We start from the raw sequence: 21330 nt of genomic DNA, 5'->3' as shown, positions 1-21330 counted from the left end.
GCCACAGCAATTCTCGTCCTTAGTAAACACAGTCATATGTGCGCAGCCCTATCCGGCAACACCTTTTAGTGATGATCCGAAATTGGCGAGCCAGGCAGATATAATACAATAATACCAAATTTGGACGGGAGCACGGATTCAACGCCCCAGTGGGTCAAGTCCAAGCCAATCGCTAAAGCATCCGACCAGGTGCAACATGAGCCCCATGCCCAAGATACTGATATATAACCTGACGTATCTGGCTTTCGAGACTTTCAAAATGGGAGAGATACTCTTTGTCTGTGCTACAGGCATAAAGCCGCATCATTCCGCAGTAACACCGGCAAACGTGCGTAGATGTGTCGCAAAAGCACTTTTGGCGAGTCTGACGACTGACATCACACTCTTAGTGACTAAGCAAACGACTCTTCTCCTCGGTAGACAACGTCAATTCAACCAAGTATAACCACAAATTCTTGCCTCAACATCACTTCAGCAGTCCAGAAACCCTATCGCTCAAGGCGGAAGGATCATATTCGTCCTTGTACGCCTGTCTCGAACCCTATGAGGTGGCCAACATTTCTGCCGACGATACCGACCGATCCAGAGTGATGTCTGTAAAGACAGCCACAACAGTTTCGGAGGAATTCATCCGCGAATCGATCTACACTCGACTCATAGTCGCGCCGGTACTGTTTGTGTCATTCCTGATCTCGTTATTCTTCATCGACCGCCAAACCGCAGGTGGTATATTTGGGCAGTCCAACAGCAAGGATGCCTACTACCATTCCCATCAACGCAAATTAGCCAAGAAGGAGATGGACGAGGCATTCCAATTGCGACGTAAAGTAATCTTGGCACTATGCATTCTAAGTGCGGTGCTGCTAGCATTTGTTGCCTGGGGGATCGAATGGACCGTGTGGAAGGTCAGAGCTTGACGACCGTGGAATGCCATGTTGGACATGTATTGTACTTTGGGGATCCGCAGAATGGATGCGACTGCAAAATTCTTGAATAGTGTCGTAATGTGACGATGTTTTGTTTCCATCACTTTTCCGGTGCGTCTAAAGGGAAATGTCAGCATTGCACAATGCCATGAAAACGAGATACATAGGGACTGTATCGACATAACCACAATGTACATTGCGAATAAGATGACCTCGATGGGCCGAACTGCAAATCAGAAGATCTTAGCTTACCTGGTAATCTCTCAATAACATATTTTCCTCTTGCGACACTCATAATGGGGACACCCGGCACTTTGCGTACTCTTCTTTTGAGGTCTCTGTCGTTTGTAGCAACGATATAGATCTTGTCTCTTTGCACTCTGTCGACGATGCAGTCATCAGCATACGTGCCTTTATGTCCACACTTTAATCTTTCCCATCGTTCGTCTCGAGCAATACGGAGGGCAATGCGATATTTGGGTCCCAACTTCTCGAGTTCGGCCATCTGCGGTAACCAAGATTAGTTGAGTGTTATGACTGATATCTCGTTCCAAGCACCTACCACACAGTCGGTGATGATTGGTGTGCATTTTGCATAAAGTGCATCCATCATAGTCGGTAGCAGCTCGAGCTTTTTCTGTACGGTGTGGGAGAGAAAGTTCGTGTCGACAAGCACGCTGTACGGGGGAACCAGGGCGGTGTTATACTGGAAGAAGAGTGCCGATGAGACTTGGGGTCTTGCTATTGTCAGTGGAAATATGCAACAGTTGGAGAGGAGCGCCTACACTTCTCGTATGACATCGTCGTCCTTTTTCTTCTTGTCTGCAGTTTTGTTGGTGTCTTGATTCTTTTTGAGGCGAGCGTCTCGTTGTGAAATGATTCTTTTGACCTGGGCGAATTTGCGAGTCTTCTTCTGGACACCCATCTTGGGTCAGGTGAATGGATATATTGACGGAGATTCAAAAGATCGACTGCCTCAGCGGGATCTGGTCGTGTTGAGGTGGTCTGGAGTGTCTCTTGTCGAAAAATAATTCTGGAAGATCACGGGTTTAACCAGATGCCCGCGAAGGCTATTACCGGGCCTAACTAAACCCAGCCTAGTGAGCGTACTGCGTCGTCGACACAATAATCGGGGGCTTCTCGGGGGCTTACCAGGGCTGCTTAGCCCGAGTACGATAGGCGCTCTACAGGCCTTGGTTCTGGAAATTTTGACGGCTGTTAGCACCTGGTCTCAGCCACAATCGCTCACGTTAGAGGCTGCGTTTACCCTGGTTCACTGGGAGCTTGCCCCGCCCAGGTGCTCCTTGCCCAGAATAACCGCGTCCCAGGCGCAGGGGCCACTAACAAACTCTCGCGCCTCTGAGACCTCATCATCCCTCCCATACGTACTCTCGTCTGATCTTTCTCTCATCCTTTCCATAACCCAGCCGGCCTGCATATTCTGCATCCTTATCTCGTCCATACACCTATTTCAGTTGCACACAATGGTAGCGGCTACTAACAGCAAGCTGCCCACCCTCCCGGGCGGCTTCAATTACCCTCCGCCGACAGTCCCCCCGAAAGCGGGCGCCCCTTACCTAGAGTCGTCCAATCTTCCAGACAACTTTGTTTTTATTGTGGTAGGAGCAGTATTGGGCTTTGTCCTCTTCCTTATCATCGCCTGGAGAGTCGTCATGTCATGGTCGATCAACCGAGCATTCAGACGGGATGCCAAAAACGGTGCCGCAGGCGGCAATATATCCTACACACCTCTTCCAGATCTCAAAAAGAATCCTGCCATGCAATCTGGTCACGACATGCAAGATCTGAGTAAACTACCACGGTCCTTTTCCAACGTTCCGAGTTTATTTTTTTCACCTACTGCCGAAGTCGCAAAACAGTCCCAACGACCTCCTTCTCAACATTTACCTGCCGGCCATTATCGAGATGCTTCCGACTCTCTTCGCCGATAGAACCGGCATCAGAGTCTTTACGAAACTCTTCGAGATGAAAGAATAGACTGATCTTTGGGTGTTGAGGATCGCCCTGTAGATGTGGAGCATAACGGGTTCGAAGCTGTATGCGCAGGCTCAAATTGTCTTACATCAACCCAGACTCCTGAACGTTTCGTGCGGAAAACGGAACTTGGAGAGTCGACTGCAATCAAATTCTGTTGAACATGCGGCAGACGAAGAAAAGCCTGTTCGTGCAAACACAAGCACCTGGGCTATCTAAATTCAATCTGGCCATTTGACGCATTGTATTCGACTTCCAAAGCACGAATCCAACCAGATGAAACTCTGGTGGCAATGTTCTGCTTCAAACGACTTCCTCTCTTCTGTTAGTCCACTCCAATGGAGCAAGCGTCGAAAGTTCGGGCGTCAGAAATGTAATGAACGCGACGTGTATCCCTCCAGCGGTTTTGGCATACCAGATCGATATCCGGCTCTTCCTTGGAAGACAGCGTTCCTCGGAAGATAGTGGGGGTGATGGTTTGTCCCAAGCTGTATCCGAAGAATACATGGTGTTTTGGTGTCCCAGTCCTGGACCTCAACGTCGATCCCAAATTAGGTCGCACTGAGGCAAGCCGATATCTCAATTTGAGAGTTTGGGCACATCTACCTCGTCAGTACGATTATTGGATCTGAAGGCCAGCTTCGTCTTGATCATCCGGCTTTTAACTTTTGTTTCAAAGCATAGCGGGGCGTTTGGGGTTAGAATGAACTTATGGGTTGGCTATTGCACTTGTTGTACTGTGATGTAAGGCAAAGCCTTATTATCGGCATCGATATTCTCTCCTCGTGAAGTTCTGGCATTTTTGCTCTGAATATCACTCTTAATTACTATCAAACTTTGATGGCTATCGATTCTGTACTCTTCCATCAGTTCAATTTACTGTCCTTATTTCTTTCAACGATGTCCATTCTACGAGAATCCGGCCAAAGCATACCAAAGCACTTCCAGAACTCCACATTTTGCACTCGGCCAATCGGAGTCGACTTTTTTTTTATGCCATCTTCTATAGTACTCGTATGAACGCAAGCTTCGATTCTATCCTTTCTATCCCTAACCGTTTTCTTTGCAGCCACTTCTGCTACTCGTGTGGTGCTCTCGGGTTTAGACCCATCCTTTGAGCGTGCGCTTTTACTTTTCTGCTTTCGTGAAGGTCCTCCAAGATGGCAGCACCATACTCGGTCGCCTTGCGCAGGACGATCCACAACTCCGCGGGAATCCTCCTGCGGTCGCAGTCGCAACGCCGGTACGCCCGAGTCCACGATGTGCGCTTCGTCACGACGCACCGCGACTCGAGTCGGATCCTGGACAGGTACAAGGACAAGCTGGATCAGAAGGCCAAACAGTATGTAACCTTGCCCACGCGCCCATCAATCCTGAAATTCTCCTACGAAGTGTTTGCAGACGATGTCAAACAATAGATTGGACACTAACAATACTGTTGAATCACAGGGAAGGTCACGAATCCATTTCGTCTCTGAAGGAAGCCTACGCCGAAAAGATCAATGAGTATAAACGTTCGGCATCGAAGCCTCCTATGGAGCAATCTACGCCAACGCCTGCTCAGCCAGTGTTCCAGCAACAACCGCCGCCTGCCCCGACGCCGCAGCCGTCTGCTTCCTCTGCACAGAGTCAGAACCAAGCTTTGCCCGGGGCCCCCAAGTCCGCTGCTCCAGGCATCAAGCCATTATCGTCATACCTTGACCTGGAAAAGGTCTCGGCTCTAGCCAACAAAGAGGTGGAATATGTCTGGCGACTCCGCCACGCGAACGACCCTCTGTCCCTGTGTGCGGTTATCCCTCTTGAGACGTACAACCGTATCTACCGTACAGCCCGAACACACCCACAATTTGTTCTTCCTCTTCCCCGACCGATGGCCGAAGATGGCAGTGGTGATGTGAAACAGTCACCTCAAGGATTCGAGGGCGGTGAACGATCTGCGGCAGATATTCATTTCCTACAATGGGGATTTCATCCTCCGGCTGGTGCTTCTGCGAGCCCAGAAGTTGACACGTCGAACACTCATACAAGTACGGTTCTCTTCACACATTTGGCTGCTTTCAAAGTCCATGGGGCATACGCGCAGCCGCACACTACCGTCACGCACCACCTTGACCTAGCTGATTCCCATGGTCTTGTCTTGCTCACTGGTTCGGTGGTCGAGAATCGAGGCGTCAGTGTCGAAGAGGGGAGATGGCTGCTGATGTGTCTGCAAAGATTTTATGACTACGAAGGTCATGGCGGTGGTATCGGCCGCGAGAAACGCCAGGGATTACTGCAAAAGTTCAGCAACGGTGATCAGGGTTTCAACCTAGAAGAATTGGTGGATGAAGCTGAAAGAATATCGTGAGAGCTGCCTCTTCAGCTCCAAAGCTCCTCTCGATGAACATCAGTGTCTCCTCTTGAGGGTTTGGTGTTTCGGCGGGATGCTCTCATGACTTCTTGGACAAGGAACTCCCAGATGGCGTCGAAGTAGCCAGGTTCTGCCACGGTGGAATTGTGGTCTCCATTCGGGAATTCTTTCCAGACCTTCTTCGTGGGACACGCCGCGTGCAACGACTTCATCATTGTAGGTGGTACGATCTCGTCTTTCAGGCCTGAAAGAAACAGCACCGGGATGTCTTTGTCCGTCACCTTGGTCATGCTCTCCTCCGAGTTCCACCGCTGATGGCACAGGGCTGCAATGTATTTTGCTGGTGGCATGATTGAGGGGATGAGTTTGCGAATGGATAGGAACGTATTCTCGAGAATCACTGCAGCAATATCTCCGGCCTGCTCGTTTGATTGCAACAGCTTGATGGCTAATGCACCACCCAAGCTTTGGCCATACAATACGATACTCGTCTTCCTCAACTCTTCATGGTTGCGGACAAAGTTCAAGGCTGTTTGACCGTCGATGGTCAAGCCGTCTTCATCTGGAGAGCCAGTCGATAGACCATAGCCTCGATACTCGACCATGAACACATGGCATCCCAGGCTCTCGGACAGTACCTTGCCTATCGGTAAACGATGGCCAACGTTTCCCGCATTTCCATGGAATGTAACCAGCGTGACATTGTTTTGAACAGGGGACTTGGGAGGTCGAAGGAGATAGGCATGGAGGGTCTCCCCATCAGGAGTAGGGAACTTGATCGACTCGGCCGATGTGATGTTGAATTGGTCGGGTGTTGGGACGTTGGTTCTTGCACCCGCGGGGAGATTTGCAGGATAGATTATGTCGTTCTGTTTGAAATAGAGTAGACTGCTACCTAGGGCTGCAAGGCTAGATGAGACAAACAGAGGAATTCGCAAGTAAGAGAAGACTGAATTCATAGTGTCTGAATTGAGGAAGCGCAGGCAGTAAGTTCGACGGCAGTAAGTGGTATAGAGGAGATGGAGACCACTAGACTAAGGAGGCATGCGTGTTGAGATTAGGATGATGGGAGGAGACTTTCGTAGGTGTCGAGCACGTAGGAGGAGCCGCCGTAGAGTTATGGATACTTGGAGGTATTCTTTAAAGAAGAGGTGTCGGCGATGTTTGCATGTCCAGATTTACGGGTTACAGATGGAGGTGGCTTCGATGAGGCAACTGAGGGGAACTGCAGGAGGCGTTTTAGGCAGGGAGTGCCGCCGACTACAAGATGCTTGGGGGCGTAAACAAGGCTGCGGCGCAAAGGACCAGGTGAGCCTCCCCAAGGCTGGCGAGGCTAATTTGGGTCATTGCTGCTGCAGCTTTTCCGCCAATTGAGCTTCAACTCGAATTGGAGACGCGTTCTTGGGAGCCTTTCCTGCACTTTTCGTCAAGTCAGTTCTACCATTTGTTTTCCACCACTCCTCATCTCATCTCGTCGAACAGAATCTGCTTTCCGATAGGCATAGATTCGAATTACAATCTCCCTCGAGCTGATTCTCATCACTACAGCGACCTCGCAACAACCTCTACCGCCCGGCTTCATTTCGTCCACTCTCCGCAATCATGATCGGCCCTGGCACGGGCATGTTGGGTGAAGATGGTATTCATGTTGACATGAACCATCTAAAAGCAGGAGAAGTCAATCTGGGAACCTCCATCATGGCTATCAACTTCAAAGACGGTGTTATACTCGGAGCGGATAGTCGAACGACCACAGGAGCATACATCGCAAACAGAGTGACAGACAAACTCACCCAAGTACATGATACAATTTGGTGCTGTCGGTCAGGATCTGCAGCCGATACTCAGGCCGTATCTGATATTGTGCAATATCATCTGGGCATGTATGGGATCATGAACAACGAACCTCCTACGACGCAGACCGCTGCTGCGCTGTTTCAAGAGCTGTGTTACGAGAACAAGGACCAACTCAGGTAAGGTTGACGTCTTTGGAGGTGCCAAAATAATGCTGACTCTATCCAGTGCTGGTATGATCATTGCCGGATACGACAAACGGAACGGTGGACAAGTCTACTCAATACCTCTTGGAGGTTCACTACACAAGGGGTCTTATGCTATTGGAGGTTCCGGATCAACATACATCTATGGTTACTGCGATGTACACTGGAAAGAAGGCATGACTGAAGAGGAGGGAGTCAACTTTGTCAAGGAAGCTCTAAGTGAAGCCATCAAGTGGGACGGCAGTTCAGGCGGTGTGATTCGAATGGTGGTATTGACAGCAAAGGGGGCTCAGCGGCACTTGTACCTGCCAGACCAGGGTTATCGAGGACCAGGAAAGGATTGAGAGGGGAAAATACGGATTATGGCTGGCGTACTGGATGGAGTTAGCATTGCTTTCAGACTGTCATGTCGCTAGAAGGTCGACTTAATTCAGCTGGGTGTGTCAGTCTGTAGATGTGCCTTATGCGCAGATCCAGTCTATGCATGAAGTCGGCAGAAGCCTTGAAGGGCAGATAGCTTTGTGACATGGAGGCGAATGGATGAATTGCTGCAACGATGCTGTGCTGTACTGTACTGTACGTATGAGCACATGTACTTAAAAATAAAGCCACCTGCTGCAAAATGACGCCAACAGAAGAAAAGGCGTGGTGAGGCCCCGAAGAGATACGTGATCCATTGCACAAGCCACCCACTCCCGTTGTCGGCGATTATTCGCCCTTGCGACTTTCCTATCCCGTGTTTCTTTCTGTACATTTGTTCTCACATCACTTTTACGCTCCTCTCACTTATTTTAACCCCTCGTCCCCGGAATCATCGCGGCTCGTTCGTCGTCGTCGGCCTCATCGTTTTATTCTCGAGCATTGTTTGCGCAAGGGGACTTCATCAATACTATCGCAAACCCCTCCGCCATGTCTTTGGTAAGTCCTCTTTATTTCATCCCCCACCGCTCATATCAGCACATGCTAGCTCCTGATGCGCCTCCCGACCATGCCTGCGACACTACCCAAACATCCACCTCCTTCTATCTCATCGATATCGGTGCAAGAATCGAGCGCTTTCATCACCCTCATGCATGCGAAATTGCCCAAACCCCTCCCATGTGGGTCGGATCGTCCTACGCGCGGGCTGCACTGCCTCTGCAGGTCTCGGTCAGGCTGGGGACAATTGGGCTGAAAAATAATCCTGCTTTGCACGCTGTTTGGGCATCTAGACGTTGGGTATTGCTAACACCTTTGCTGGCAGACATTTGTCACAACCGGTTGAGATGGGCTCGTTGGTGTTAAGCCAAGTGGCGCCGGGACTGGGTCATCATCCCTATCACCACATGATGGTAGACAGCAACTCTGAGCCAGATGAGGCTTCAGGCGCAACAGCACAAGCCTCAAGAGCTAGGAGCGCGTCTACCTCTACCACAAACAGACCGCGAGGCGACACCGATGCCACAGTCCGTTCCAGCACACCTACCGCTCGCGAACCTTTCCCAGAATCTTCCACGCCAACCTCTCATCCCGTAGACAACGATCCTTCCTCCGCTACTAGACAAGCATCTTACCACCCTCACAATGTCAACCAACACAGCCGAGGCTTTGACCAGTCCGGTTTTCCCTTATCGAGCGACCCTCGACTGGTTGTCGCAGCTTCACCTCCCTCTCCGCGACTACAGCCCACGTACCGATCCACGAGATCTTTAGGAGGCTCCGAAGCGACCTCTCCGAGTCGAATCAAAGTCAGAGACTTGTCGCATATTCGCAGCTTTGCGAGTGAAGAATATCTAGCACGTCCAAGACTAGGGCCGCGATCGTCCAGTGTTTTTTCGGACTCTGGAAGACAATATGAAATCAGTTCCATGCCGGTCACAGATATCATCGAGATGGTGGCCGGGCTACTCACAAAGATCACGACCACCAATGACAGACAACATGAACATCATAGACCTATCCCGTTGACCGAAGAACAAAGCCATTTGAACCCTCATGCGTCTTGCGTGTTGGCTTTTCACGGCAAGAATGTCCCAGGAATAACTATCTTGAGTTATTTGAGCCGGATACATAAGTACTGTCCGACCACTTACGAAGTCTTCCTGAGTCTCCTCGTCTATTTCGATCGAATGACGGATATGGTTAATCGAGGACTACTGGGACAAGCTCAGCAGGGACCTAACGATTCACCTGCAACAGCACCAGAAACCTCCATTCCAACAGGACCTTCGCCCATGCCCCTGAGTGTGGACAGTCCTCAGGAGCATCACGATATCAGTGACCCTGCCGCCGGTTCCGCTGCGCCACCAGGGCCTGGCTCACCGAATGCACAGGACATGTCTAGTGACTTGTCACAATTTTTTGTTGTAGACAGCTACAATATCCACCGTCTTGTCATTGCCGGAGTTACCTGCGCCAGCAAATTCTTCTCGGACGTGTTTTACACGAATTCGAGATACGCTAAGGTAAGACTTTTTGAAAGATTGTATCGACCCAATTAATCGTGATTCTTAGGTCGGAGGTTTGCCATTAGCGGAACTCAACAATCTCGAATTACAATTCTTGCTCCTCAACGACTTCAGATTATCTGTTCCGGTGGAGGAACTTGAAGCCTATGGCACGATGCTGGTGGAATTTTACGCAAGGGAATTGGTCGCTCAGCAACAAGCCGCACAGTCGATAGCTTCTTCACCTCATTCGACTGACGGTATGTATATGCGGACGCAAGCCGGGGCCAGGGCACCTGCAACCCCAATTTCATAAGAGACAACAGTCAGTCCAGGCGCACAAAAGGTTATTCGTTTGATGATATCGAATGACTCGAGAGGATCATTGTCGGAGCATGAGGCATCAACAATAGAGCTTAGGGGCTTGAGGTGTGCGTTTGTTGGTCGTTCAGTAGAAGGTTATTTCTTGGTGAGACAGGACGATTTTCTTGCGGGGTTTTGTGTGTGTATGCGTGGGCATTCTCTTTTTTTGCTATCAGGGGGGCGCTCTACGAGGCTCACGAGACTCTTTTTTTCAAATTGCTGCGGCAGCAGGAGTAGCAGCAAGTCATGATCGGTACGACACGAATTGGTACGTCGGTTCGAAATGATCATCAAATCAAGATTATTCAACATTGCTTCATGCTTGATGCTTCACCATGATCCTACTTAGCCTCCTCTGCATAAATCGGTCTCTCTCGTCTCGAATTTTTTTCTGGTTGTACGAGTAATTTCGACCTTGTCGATGTCGGTCTTTCGATCTGTATGGCCGCTTCCCTCGTACTACTCCGTTCCTCCAAGGGTTAGACGAAGAAAGATTCGTGAAAGGCCGTGCGTCAACAACACACCAACACGCACGCACGCGCACACAAGAGACGGTTGCCACAGTTTTGACAAGAATGATCCAGTCGGTTTTAATTTCTGTTTCTGTTCGGGGGTCGGGGTCTTTTGTTCGAGGTTGGTCTTTGATACGCTTTTGCCTACCTAGGTACAAAATCTTTGTTCTAACTTTTATGACATTCTGGCCATGTATGTGATTTGGTTGCTTTAGGTATGTTGTCTGCGTTCTTTGAGAGGGAGGAGGGGTCGTTATTGTTGTACCAAAGTGTGTCAAAGTGTGTGTGAGTGAGTGAGTACGTGAGAGAGAGAGACAGAGAGAGAGAGAGTGTGTGTGTGTGTGATTGAGAGGGAGATGGGGGTGAACGAGTATAATATACAATTCGTAGTACAAGACCTTTTTGGTGATGACAGCTATCTTTACAATACATATCTAACCTTGCCCTTTTTTTTTGTGTTTTTGACATTCATTGTTTCTTCTTATATTCTCGAATGGTGGATGCTCGACTGTCAAAGACTCTTTGCAAAGACTCTTGCCATCATTGACAACACGGGCACGAAGCATGGAACTTGGATCAATATATCAACCAAAAAAAAACAATCCGAAACCATGGTGTGTACATACGACAGAGTATTTATACCTAGGTATCCGTATACAGATTGTATATAGAAAGATTAAATAATAATCGGAACTCGTTTTGTTCTTCCCTTACAGAGTACCTCTCATCTTTACCTGTCAAAGTGTCTATTTTTCTAGACACAATCACATTCACACACTCTCTACAATTACCTGCACAACTTCTCGTGTCTCTTTCTTTCTCATTTCATTCAATGTACCTACCTATTCTTGAGAACTAAAAGGACGTGGACTACTGGTACCCTGAATATTGGACCCTTCAACTCCCGTCCGGTCTCCGGACAACATTGCTCCCTCCCTCTCTTCCTCTCACCCCCTCTCTCTCGCGTGATTATGTGACTGAAATGATATATCCTCCCCCAACATGGTCGACCTCATAAGAAAGACTTCAACGAACGATGAACTAGGAGAGAGTTGCAAGTGTTCTTTATCCATTCCGTGGTTGACATGTCATTCGATGTAGTAGGTACGCAACCAATCAACTTTGACACAATAAAATCAACTCGGAAATAACATAATACTTTTGCTCTGTCTTATCTAGCTCTACACATCTAATTCAACTGCTGGGCTGCCCGCTCTAATTGCCGTCTTGAGTCTTGCTTCATGAGAAAAATAAACCGTATTTCCGCTCCAGCTTTGGACTTGCAATATCATGCGGCCTGTCTTCTCCCTCATCAGAGAGTGGTGCCCTTTCGCCATCTTCGCCATATCATACACTCTTCGTCGGGATCATTATACATCACCATAATTCGTCGTATTTCATGCAGAGCAAGCCAGCTCAATGCATTTCTTCATCGTCTGGTCCAGCCTTTCCAGACTTCATTGTTGACAAGCCGATCAACTTCCGCGGAACAAGAATTGCATGTCTTCTGGTGTCAATTTGTCCAAAGCAACTTGATCGTTGTTGACAGTTCCATTGATCATGTTTGCCTTCTTTTCTTGAAGCAAGACCATTCTTGACTCGACTGAATCTTCAATGACGAGCCGTGTGATAACACAAGGCCGACGTTGGCCAATACGATGGCAACGATCTGCTGACTGCCACTCCGCAGCTGGGTTCCACCATCTGTCAAACATTAGCAAGAACATTGCAAACTCTAGAGAACGAAGGAGACTTACGGATCGATAATGTAAACTCGACTTGCTTCGGTGAGGTTGAGAGCAACACCGCCAGCTTTGAGTGAGACCAAGAATACCTCACAATCAACGTTGTTCATGAAGTGGTCAATCGACTTTTGTCTCTGAGCAGGGCTCATGCTGCCATCAAGTAGAACGGTGGAGAAGCCAGACTTCTGGAGACGCCACTGAACCAACTGCAGCATTGACGTGAACTGTGAGAATACAATACTCTTGTGGGTCTGCTTCTTGCTTCGGAGTTTATAAAGGTCATAGACCAGCATCTCAATCTTGGTTGATGAAGTCCAGTCGTCCATCTTGATGCGATTGATGATGGATGACTTTTTTACCGTCTCCTCATCTTGCTCAATTTCTGGCTGTTCCCAGTCAATCTGGAGAGGGATGTGACATCGGGGACAGTCAGCATCGCCTCCACTGCCATCACAAGATAGCACGTATGCCTTGGCACATTGGCGACAGAATTCGTGGTGACATTTGGAGCGAATGGCATCTTCTGCAGGTTCGTCGCAGATGCAGCACACCAAGATGTTCTGGCCCTCCTCCGCATTACGGCGCAGGATCAGATCTGGGTGATTCGCAACTTGTCTCATTTGCATGATGAGACCAAAAATGTTGGCATAGTTGTTCAACATGACACCTTGAGCCACATAGGTGTCAAATTTGCGCGTGGAATTGGACATGATGCTCTGTGAGAAGTCACGTTCCATCTCACCAAAAAAGTCGTTGTGGATGATGACGTCCTTTGGCGGAAGTTCCATAGAAGATGTGTGGTCACGCTTCATTCGACGCAACATGATACGATCAGTGATGAAGCGCAGCTTCTCCAAACCCTTTTTTCTCAGTGTGGTGTCTTCGTTCTGGGTGATTGGATTCAAGATTTCTTGGTTGAAAACAGACACGTGGCTGAAACCGCTGTGCTTGCAAGAAGTACACATCTTCAGACTGTCTTGACTCCAATGGAGCTGTCGACACTTGCATTGCTTGCAAAAGTAGCAAGCGAAAGGCATCACCTCAAGGAACCGAAGGAGAGAGAAGAATTCTCCGATGCGGTTCTGAACTGGAGTGCCGGATAAACACCACTTGTACTCAGACTTCAGCGCAAAACAGGCTTTGGCGACACCCGTGGTGCGAGACTTGATGCTGTGAGCTTCGTCAAGGATGAGCCGATGAAACTTGATCGCATGTAGCACGCTGTCCTCTTTGACAATCCCATCATTGCGATTCCAGCCCGTGTGCTGTTTGCGATACATTGACTCGAGCCCGGAATAGGAAACCATAATCACATCATACTTCTTTAGGTCTTTCACTGTCATGAGTTTGCACTTGGGATTGGCAGAAGTGTGATACACAAGCACCTTGAGCTTTCCGCTGGTGTAGTCGGTGATCTCAGATTGCCACTGCATGAGAGCGACGGGTGGGACAACGACAAGACTTGGATTTTTGGCAGGCCAGTCGGACATGATTAAGCTGACAGCTTGAATTGTCTTTCCCATACCCATCTCATCGCCGAGCAGACCTCCCTTCCAAGTAGACTTTTCTTGCTTGATCATCCAGTCCAAGCCTTCCAACTGAAAGGGTTTCAACTTGCGATTGATGCCGGCTGGTTGATCAGCAGGAACGGGTTTGATCGGTTGAATACCTTGAAGGTCATCCCACATAGTCTTGATCTCAGGATGTGCCTTTTCGAGCTTATCGCGTTCTCGCTTGGCTCGTCGTTTCTGAGGATCCATGAGGAGAGAAGGAGACCAGCCGCGTCTTCTCCGATGCAGTCTTGCGTAGAGACTTCGAGAATTTGTCGGTGGTGCTGTAACTTCATTACCGTCAAGGTCGACGCTCGCATCAGTGGAATCCTCAAGAGAAAAATCATCAGAGTCGAATTCATCTATATCACTGAAAGAACCAAGTGACGATAGTTCTGAGTCGACAAGAGACACGCCTGCCTGGGCAGATGGTCCAGCATTTAGCTGATCAGGGAGTCTTTTGCGTGGCAGGATGGAACGAGGGACATCGATGTCACTATCATCGCTGTCCGGAATTACATGTGCCTCAGTGCGACGACGCTTTGACAATGGCTGAGCATCAGAGTCGTCACTAACGGCCGCTGCTTCGTATTCTTCTGCTTGTAAGGCACGAGCAAGTTCCTCATCTGCATCTTCTTCTGGATGTTGAACCTCTTTACCAGATCGTTTTCGTGACGAGCCCGGCTTCAGAGAATATTCCGAGGAGCGCAGTTCTAGTGCTCGAGTAGTCGCAGAAATAGTTGCCTTGGGTTGATACTCCGCAGCGTTTGGTGTGGGGACAGTGCTTGTAGCAGGAGTTTCATAATTGGACTCTAGGGAATCAGCGATCGAGGAAGGGCCGGTAGATGCGTTGGGTTCACCCCGATTCTTAATTGAGGTAGGAATGAAGACTCCCTGAAAGTTGGTCTTGGGCTTGAGATCAGAGGGCAAGATCTCTTCTACCTCATCAGAGTCAGGAATCTCGGTAACATTCGACGTTCTGGCACTGCGTCTGGGAGGTGGTTTTGGAGCGGGCAGGGAGGGTTCTGCAGTGGCAATTTTCGAGGCTGTCGTAATCGTCAGTTTAGTTAAGAGATACTTGAATCTCAGCAGAGGTGCATACAGGACGTTCTCTTTGAGGTTGCAGACCTCGTCGACCGTTTTCTCGCCACCATGTTGGCTGTTGAGCGAGAGAAGCGGGAGATGGCGAGGATAAGGCGAAAAGGGAGGATGGGAAAAAGGACGGGTGGTGATCTCGAGATTTCCCAATGAAATGGCGATTGAATGCAGGGTCCATCAAGGCACAAGGCAGCAACTGCCTAGCGCCAGGACGCGTAGTCACGTGAAACGGAAGTGTAAAGTGGTTGCATAGAATACTCCATGTATCGACCGGAACAGGGATTTCATTGTTGCGGTCCAGTGCCGCTTTACGCCCAATTCTCCAGCCTTTCGCTGAACATCACAGCGTTATCCAAGGAGCTTCAGACGTGTGGATCAAATCAAGGCTATCACAACATAAGTCTACTGTGCAGGTTAATTAATACGCTGTATTGGGCAACAATTCCATTTCTGGCATATTCATTACCTATCTTCAGTCCCGTTGTTTAGCAGGCTCAACACCTCGGACAAGCCTAACCAGCGCCCACCAGCAGATCCATTCTATGTCACATAAAAGAAATGCGACTGCTGCTTATCGGTCATATCCAAGAACTCTTCGTTTTGGATGTGAACGTTTGCCTCGCCACTTTGTTCCAAGAACTTGGCCTTTTGCCTGTTCTGATACCTCGCATAGGTAAGATAGCCAAGCGGGGCCAATGATGAAACGGCAAACAGGATGATCATGGTTTTGAACCCGGTGGAATATTTTGGAGCTTCCGAGCTAAGGAAGAACTGAGGTCCAATGATGAACCCGACGCAGTAGCCAACGAACATGAGCGATGTGGCCACGGATCTCTTGGTGTGGCCTGCGATGTTGGTTGTCGTGAGCGCCATCATCATAGGTAGCGACCCGTTTGTGAATTGTGTGATGTAAAAAGACACCAGTCTGCCGGCCTTGTTGGACGTGGGCAGCGTGTACACAAGCACCGAACCCACCACAGCAGGTATGTTACAAAAGAACTGCATAAGGCACCGCATATTGGGATAACTGAAAGCGATGTATCCGGTTATTAGAAGAGCAATGTCTTCAACAACCCCTAAAGGGCACGAGAGAAGCGACGTCTGAAATGTTCCGAAGCCAAGACCTAGGCTCTAGTCAGTTTTGCCTCCAGAGCATACTCCTGATGGATCTCATACCTTTGATGATGAGCCCGCCGAAGTTTGCAACTGACGTGGAGGGCACGATACAAGCAATAGCGTAGAAGAACCCGTACCAGACCTTGACATCCAGTAACGCTTCCTTCAGCTGCTCCTTCTTGAACTCTGTATTTCGGATACCAGTACGATTGTCACGAAGGCGTTCGATAGCAATGGTTCGTTCACGCTCGTTGAGGAATTTGGCGGTAATGGGGCTGTCGGGAAAGTAGAGCCACACCACGCAGGCCCAGATGAGACCGATGAGGCCGAAGATGATGAAAAACCACCTCCACACGGCGATTCCGGTGTTGGTGATGTGGCCGCATCCGTATGCAATGAAAGCTTGCAGTATGTTGGCCACGCCATTGCCGCAGTACCAGATGGTGATGCGTAGGGGAATCTCGTTCTTCTTGTACCATGCGCCGGTGATCAAAACGAATGCTGGCGAAATACCGCCTTCGGCAACGCCGAGGAAGAATCTCACAATCATCATGCCGGTGAAATTGTAGGCTCCGGCCGTGCAAAACAAGAGACACGCCCAGGCCAGCGAAGTGTACGCAACGAATCGTCCCAGAGGCACATAGTTGAGCAGACGTGCAAGGACGGGTTGGAAAGATAGATAGCCGAAATAGAATATCGCACTGCCATAATAGTTATTATTGTTGTTTCTCTTTTTTGATAATAGTTGCCGCCGCGGCTGCTTGTCTAGACCACTTACGAGCACCAAGAGTACTGTTGGCCAACAAGTCCCAGGCTCGTGAACAGATCATAGATGGCAGTCTGCGACATGACACTCTTATCCATGTACTGGATGATATACGATCCCATCATCTGCAGTCATCCCCCGTCAGTCGGTTTTCCGAAGTACTAGCATAGAAACACCATCTTGGGCTCTTGAAGTACTCACCAGTGGGACCAAAACCTTGTCGATTTTCCACAGAACCGCCTTCTCATCTTCTTCGGTGTATGTGAAGTTCTCGTGAGTCTCGAGAAAGCCCAGGGCCGCATCAGCATGGGTACGAAGCCCGTCCATCTTGCCATCGAGGACGACCATCTCTGTGTCTTGCCCCGTCGAGGCGATATTGTCCTGGTTGTGGCTCATGTTGTATGTGTTGTAATTCTCTAGCAGTGGAAGATGAACAACTTTGACCTGAACTTTGTCACACGACAGTACTGGCCTTGCTAGAGAGCATAGCCGAACTTGAGCCTCTTGTGCCGAGTTATTAAATACCGTCGTGATAGAGGGCCTGTTGTTGTCGACCTGGGGTCGGTTTGATGCGAGGATTCCACCTATTCTCTCGCAGAAACCCGGCGGCCCATCTGATATTGTACCGCGTTCATCGCTTAACCACAATCCGTCGAAGACTAGCGAAGCCAAGTCTTTGGCACATCTGAGTACGGCTACACTTTGACGATGATCTAGTCGGAGTACTTACCGTCATTCAAGGATAGACACTTAATCAAAAAGCCCCGTCTGGGTGGATGCGGGAAGAAGACATCGGGATTGTGGTCGATCCCTTCTGCCGTATTGGCCCGCTTTGGGCTAGTTGGCGAGATAGTCTATTCAATATAGGCTATATGGGGTATCCTGAATGGAGTAGTGATATGAAGAGAAGAGGGCCAGATGAGATATTTCGGCAACAGTCGCGCCAACACTCCATTCTTTACAGGCTTTTCGTACGAGTACCCTCTTTTCGCTGATAGGACATCATACCACTGTAACTCCTTCTAGTAACAAAGTCGTGCTGAATAGGAGATACCAACACTATCTCCATCTAATCTCGAAAACCAAGGTTTCCTGAGAGTATGCCTAACCAGCTGACGAAGAATGGAGTTTTTGATAGAGAGTAGAGCCTTGAAACTCAAACCACTCTCACCGTATTGATCAAGCAATCTAGCCCGAAAGATGGGCTTTGTCGTTAAGGACTCCATCAACTATTGCTGACTTTTTTTGTTGTGGATGGTCAGAGATATGTTTATATGGTCCCTCATCTCTTTGGTTTGAGTGGCATGATAGGTGGGAGTCTGGGTTCGCGGTCAGTAATGCTCATGACGAGTATCTGCTCAGTGAAGGAATGACTGCTTGCGGCAATTTTCCAGACCGTTCCCGCAGTACAATGTCGGTGGGCAGCAGTTTCGATTGCCTTGCGTGAGAATGGGTGGACGCAGCATGACAATGGTATCAGCCACCACAACTATACAAGGTCTTGAATCGATGGCGACATGAGTACGATGACTGCTCGAATGGAGATAGCTCATAGGGCTCTCGGGCTCAGCCCATCTTCCCTGAGTCGTCGGGAAGGTGATTTGACGCTATAAACCTTGTTGAATGCAGAGGGCACTCGAATAGGACTTCTCGGACCAGTTTCTCAGTCCTCGGTTAGTCCCTCAAATCAATTCGACAAGTGGTTGTGGTCCAAATTTGTTCATTCGAAGACGTTGCTCAGTGTCTTTGAAATTTGAGAAATATTTCCACTCGCTGTTTCTGTGGGCGGCATGAGTGTCTTGACAAACAATAGAATGTCGTAGAACGAAAACCCTTCCATAAGGGACTTCCCTCGACCTCAGCGTCAACCACCCAGCGTGTGGTTGGTCTTGAGGTTAGAGTTTTGCTTCTTGGAAAATGGCCCTCCTTTTTCTATTCTTTTTTTGTCGGTGACAGCAGCCCGACTCGCATTGGTGACCGACTTCTGTAAGAGAACCATACGCGGACGAGTTCCAGCTGCCTTGAGACCGCTGACAATCAAAATATCCTCTCCTGGATGGTTCACCGCCAGAGAGTAGTTACGCACCCCTGCTCAGCAACATTCATGTGATCCTCAACACAATGGGCAAACCATGCGACGGTCCAGTGAGCTTACCTGTTCTTTCCAGGTCAACACCAAATACTTTGGCTTGACCAATGACTTCTTCAAAGCGGACCTCCGTGAGGCTTTTTTTCTGAACAGCCTTACTATCAGGCCTTCCCAAATAATCAGCAATTCGCTCATGGGAATGCTCCCGCCCGCTGATGTACAACTGCTGCACTTTTGCTGCTTGTAGAATGCCACTATCCCTTTTCAGTGGTCAATTGTCTGCTATGCACTTTCTCCGGGATGAGATTGCCATCAACGCTCCTGGGTGCTGTCAAGCTCCCTCCGATGTGAAAATATGATATGTCTTCGGAACCCTGGAGGCGTCCGTCTGGCCCGAGTGAAACCAGCTCTCGAGCCGGAACCTGTCAAGGACTTTCTTGATTGAGTTCTCTTGAGCAGTTTGTCGGGTTGCGAAACCGGATATTGAATCAACGATTGTCATGTTTGCAATGTTGTACACTTAGCGATCGATCTCCAATCTCTTCCGGTACTCGAACCCACTCTGCTCTGGAGCTCTTTCTCGACTCACAAGACATCAAGCCAATGTCAATGATATAGAGCTCTCCAAGTGTGGGGTTATATGGATCTGGGGTATTGAAGGCGGCAATACGCGCGAAATTCGTGTGTCTTCTCGCTGATAACCGTACCAACCCTATAGGATAAGCCGGCAAACACTGAACCAGACTTCCCCAACCAATATCGAGTGGACCTGTTATTGAGTGGTCCTTGATAGCTGGACTTGCTGTAGTTGACCCTAATGGAGACCCAGTGCCTTGCAATGTCAGCGTGGGATGGTTTATCATGAATCCTACTGCAAGAAAACAAACACTTTAGGCTTAGTTTAATTGGAAACTGCATCTAATAGGAAAGGCTGAAGCCCCTTTCCACTTCAGTATCCGAAATCCTTCCACTAGAAAATCAGAGTAGAACACAGCTAAACAACTACTTCGCCTGGGATCTCGCCCATGTCTTCGATGTCTCTGAAAGCCGTGGCTAGAATATCCGCGCCCCTCAGGAGATCCTCTTCGCTGATGGTCAAAAGGTGGACAGAACCTGATCCGGTTGCCAATAACATTTGCGCTCACCAGAGCACCTCTCTGCGCGAGTAAAACAGCAATCCTACGTCCCGTGACCATGGGCGGCTTCTGTTCAACCACCACGGCAGTGAACAGACCACTGCCCGAGTAATCGATCACATGAGGTAGATGAAAAGACCGTAGCTTGTCTAGTAAAAGCCCGCCCAGGTAATTCGCACGGCCGGACAGTTTCTCTTCAACCAGGACGTCCAGTGCGGCCAGTGCAGAAGCGCACCCTGGAGGCGTGTTTGCCATTGTCGTGCCGATTCTGTTTTAGTTTACCATTAGACACGAGCTTGTTAGATGCAAACATCACCACGACGGAGACTTACTCGTAGGGCGACATGACGTCCATGATCTTTGAAGATCCCATGACGCCAGACATGGCGTAGAGGCCGCCGGACAAGGCCTTGCCCAGCACCACCAGGTCTGCCTTGACGCCGTCTCGTTGGTGGCAGAGGTTGGACCCGGCCCTGCCAAAGCCGGTTTGGATCTCGTCGGCGATGAATAGCACGTTGTATTCTTTGCATAGGGCCGAGACCTGTTCCAGGTAGCCCTTTGGAGGGACTATGATACTGTTTAGGGAGCGTCAGCCTCTTGCACGAAACTGTACTCGTGTGTGGATTACGGGAGAAACGACTCACCCTGCCGAGCCTTGGATGGGCTCGATCATGAATGCACCGATATTCGCGCCATCTTCCGACACGGCTTTCCGGAGATCGTCGATCTCTCCGTAGCGAACCAACGTTCCACTCGGGGCGGTTGATCCGACATTCGGGAGGTACTGGCTGAAGTCTGAGCAAACATTAGCAAGCCAGGAGCTCCCAGGTTGTGGGAAAACCACATTGTGTCCCTTACGGATAGGCCTCTTGTTGGCCAGAGACGTCGTCGACAATGACACGCCATGATAGCACGCCGTCGCCGTGAGGATGTGGCAGCTACCATCTCGGATGCCTTTGACGACATAGGCCCGTTTTCTGGCGATCTTCACCGCGGCGTCTACAGCTTCCGAGCCGCTGGTCATGCCCACGAATTTTTCATAGCCGAATACCTACCGACAGTTTGTCAATCAGCATGAGGGAAGGTCAGAGGAGGTGAAGTGGTTCTCTAGACCTCGTAAAGGCGTCTGGCCAATCGACCATATAGGGGGTTGTGGAATGCGATGTTAACGCATGCCGCTTCCTTCATTGCGTCCATGGCAGCTGAGATGATGCGTCCCAAGTGTCGTTGGGTTTGCGTTATTTGCCGGCGGCTTTTC

The 21330-nt window shown here is 49.4% G+C and overlaps 10 protein-coding genes across 11 annotated transcripts; 5 read left to right on the top strand and 5 right to left on the bottom strand.

Annotated features, from left to right (window-relative positions):
• Positions 1 to 84: 84 nt before the first annotated feature.
• PV06_06044 (uncharacterized protein) lies at positions 85 to 1927 on the bottom strand. Its single transcript, XM_016407111.1, has 4 exons — positions 1712 to 1927; positions 1489 to 1663; positions 1179 to 1431; positions 85 to 1043 (listed from the first exon to the last, which is right to left on the bottom strand). Exons 1-4 carry the CDS (start codon positions 1849 to 1851, stop codon positions 1027 to 1029), a joined length of 585 nt encoding a protein of 194 aa, XP_016262715.1. The 5' UTR covers positions 1852 to 1927; the 3' UTR covers positions 85 to 1026.
• PV06_06045 (uncharacterized protein) lies at positions 268 to 1162 on the top strand. The gene is made up of 2 exons (XM_016407112.1): positions 268 to 328; positions 390 to 1162. Exon 2 carries the CDS (start codon positions 591 to 593, stop codon positions 915 to 917), a length of 327 nt encoding a protein of 108 aa, XP_016262716.1. The 5' UTR covers positions 268 to 328; positions 390 to 590; the 3' UTR covers positions 918 to 1162.
• A 399-nt stretch (positions 1928 to 2326) lies between the features above and the next one.
• On the top strand, positions 2327 to 3819 carry PV06_06043 (uncharacterized protein). The gene has a single exon (XM_016407110.1). The coding sequence runs from the start codon at positions 2411 to 2413 to the stop codon at positions 2876 to 2878; it is 468 nt and encodes a 155-aa protein (XP_016262714.1). The 5' UTR covers positions 2327 to 2410; the 3' UTR covers positions 2879 to 3819.
• A 163-nt stretch (positions 3820 to 3982) lies between these two features.
• On the top strand, positions 3983 to 6219 carry PV06_06042 (uncharacterized protein). Its single transcript, XM_016407109.1, has 2 exons — positions 3983 to 4263; positions 4371 to 6219. The coding sequence occupies exons 1-2, from the start codon at positions 4082 to 4084 to the stop codon at positions 5266 to 5268; spliced, it is 1080 nt and encodes a 359-aa protein (XP_016262713.1). The 5' UTR covers positions 3983 to 4081; the 3' UTR covers positions 5269 to 6219.
• On the bottom strand, positions 4431 to 6454 carry PV06_06041 (uncharacterized protein). Its single transcript, XM_016407108.1, has one exon. The coding sequence runs from the start codon at positions 6228 to 6230 to the stop codon at positions 5280 to 5282; it is 951 nt and encodes a 316-aa protein (XP_016262712.1). The 5' UTR covers positions 6231 to 6454; the 3' UTR covers positions 4431 to 5279.
• A 214-nt stretch (positions 6455 to 6668) lies between these two features.
• PV06_06040 (proteasome subunit beta type-1) lies at positions 6669 to 7890 on the top strand. Its single transcript, XM_016407107.1, has 2 exons — positions 6669 to 7244; positions 7294 to 7890. The coding sequence occupies exons 1-2, from the start codon at positions 6874 to 6876 to the stop codon at positions 7613 to 7615; spliced, it is 693 nt and encodes a 230-aa protein (XP_016262711.1). The 5' UTR covers positions 6669 to 6873; the 3' UTR covers positions 7616 to 7890.
• A 133-nt stretch (positions 7891 to 8023) lies between these two features.
• Positions 8024 to 11017, top strand: PV06_06039. 2 transcript variants are annotated; one of them, XM_016407105.1, is made up of 3 exons: positions 8024 to 8189; positions 8515 to 9715; positions 9765 to 11017. In XM_016407105.1, the coding sequence occupies exons 2-3, from the start codon at positions 8537 to 8539 to the stop codon at positions 10011 to 10013; spliced, it is 1428 nt and encodes a 475-aa protein (XP_016262709.1). In that variant the 5' UTR covers positions 8024 to 8189; positions 8515 to 8536; the 3' UTR covers positions 10014 to 11017. The 2 variants fall into 2 exon arrangements, with proteins under 2 accessions (XP_016262709.1, XP_016262710.1); XM_016407106.1 differs by having other exon boundaries at positions 8515 to 11017.
• A 695-nt stretch (positions 11018 to 11712) lies between these two features.
• Positions 11713 to 15069, bottom strand: PV06_06038 (uncharacterized protein). Its single transcript, XM_016407104.1, has 3 exons — positions 14970 to 15069; positions 12330 to 14913; positions 11713 to 12276 (listed from the first exon to the last, which is right to left on the bottom strand). Exons 1-3 carry the CDS (start codon positions 15019 to 15021, stop codon positions 12048 to 12050), a joined length of 2865 nt encoding a protein of 954 aa, XP_016262708.1. The 5' UTR covers positions 15022 to 15069; the 3' UTR covers positions 11713 to 12047.
• A 436-nt stretch (positions 15070 to 15505) lies between these two features.
• PV06_06037 (uncharacterized protein) lies at positions 15506 to 17347 on the bottom strand (the record flags this gene model as incomplete). The annotated part of the gene is made up of 4 exons (XM_016407103.1): positions 17049 to 17347; positions 16860 to 16972; positions 16142 to 16782; positions 15506 to 16089 (listed from the first exon to the last, which is right to left on the bottom strand). Exons 1-4 carry the CDS (start codon positions 17241 to 17243, stop codon positions 15506 to 15508), a joined length of 1533 nt encoding a protein of 510 aa, XP_016262707.1. The 5' UTR covers positions 17244 to 17347.
• A 2583-nt stretch (positions 17348 to 19930) lies between these two features.
• On the bottom strand, positions 19931 to 21269 carry PV06_06036 (uncharacterized protein; the record flags this gene model as incomplete). Its single annotated transcript, XM_016407102.1, has 6 exons — positions 19931 to 20049; positions 20120 to 20340; positions 20405 to 20647; positions 20717 to 20867; positions 20931 to 21123; positions 21186 to 21269. 6 exons carry the CDS (start codon positions 21267 to 21269, stop codon positions 19931 to 19933), a joined length of 1011 nt encoding a protein of 336 aa, XP_016262706.1.
• Between the last annotated feature and the right edge of the window lie 61 nt (positions 21270 to 21330).

This window comes from Exophiala oligosperma (assembly GCF_000835515.1).
Source record: "Exophiala oligosperma strain CBS 72588 unplaced genomic scaffold supercont1.5, whole genome shotgun sequence".
Classification (NCBI taxonomy): domain Eukaryota; kingdom Fungi; phylum Ascomycota; class Eurotiomycetes; order Chaetothyriales; family Herpotrichiellaceae; genus Exophiala; species Exophiala oligosperma.
Note: the sequence above shows the minus strand (reverse complement) of the source record. Positions and strands in the feature narration are given on the sequence as shown.

Coding starts and splice junctions, on each gene's coding strand:
- PV06_06045 (XM_016407112.1), top strand. CDS start 591: ATGTCTGTAAAGACAGCCACAACAGTTTCGGAGGAATTCATCCGCGAA.
- PV06_06044 (XM_016407111.1), bottom strand. CDS start 1,851: ATGGGTGTCCAGAAGAAGACTCGCAAATTCGCCCAGGTCAAAAGAATC. Junction 1,664..1,711: donor GACGATGTCATACGAGAAGT/GTAGGCGCTCCT, acceptor GACAATAGCAAG/ACCCCAAGTCTCATCGGCAC. Junction 1,432..1,488: donor CAATCATCACCGACTGTGTG/GTAGGTGCTTGG, acceptor TGGTTACCGCAG/ATGGCCGAACTCGAGAAGTT.
- PV06_06043 (XM_016407110.1), top strand. CDS start 2,411: ATGGTAGCGGCTACTAACAGCAAGCTGCCCACCCTCCCGGGCGGCTTC.
- PV06_06042 (XM_016407109.1), top strand. CDS start 4,082: ATGGCAGCACCATACTCGGTCGCCTTGCGCAGGACGATCCACAACTCC. Junction 4,264..4,370: donor CTGGATCAGAAGGCCAAACA/GTATGTAACCTT, acceptor GTTGAATCACAG/GGAAGGTCACGAATCCATTT.
- PV06_06041 (XM_016407108.1), bottom strand. CDS start 6,230: ATGAATTCAGTCTTCTCTTACTTGCGAATTCCTCTGTTTGTCTCATCT.
- PV06_06040 (XM_016407107.1), top strand. CDS start 6,874: ATGATCGGCCCTGGCACGGGCATGTTGGGTGAAGATGGTATTCATGTT. Junction 7,245..7,293: donor GAGAACAAGGACCAACTCAG/GTAAGGTTGACG, acceptor GACTCTATCCAG/TGCTGGTATGATCATTGCCG.
- PV06_06039 (XM_016407105.1), top strand. CDS start 8,537: ATGGGCTCGTTGGTGTTAAGCCAAGTGGCGCCGGGACTGGGTCATCAT. Junction 9,716..9,764: donor CGAATTCGAGATACGCTAAG/GTAAGACTTTTT, acceptor CGTGATTCTTAG/GTCGGAGGTTTGCCATTAGC.
- PV06_06038 (XM_016407104.1), bottom strand. CDS start 15,021: ATGGTGGCGAGAAAACGGTCGACGAGGTCTGCAACCTCAAAGAGAACG. Junction 14,914..14,969: donor AACCTCAAAGAGAACGTCCT/GTATGCACCTCT, acceptor CGATTACGACAG/CCTCGAAAATTGCCACTGCA. Junction 12,277..12,329: donor CGAGTTTACATTATCGATCC/GTAAGTCTCCTT, acceptor AATGTTTGACAG/ATGGTGGAACCCAGCTGCGG.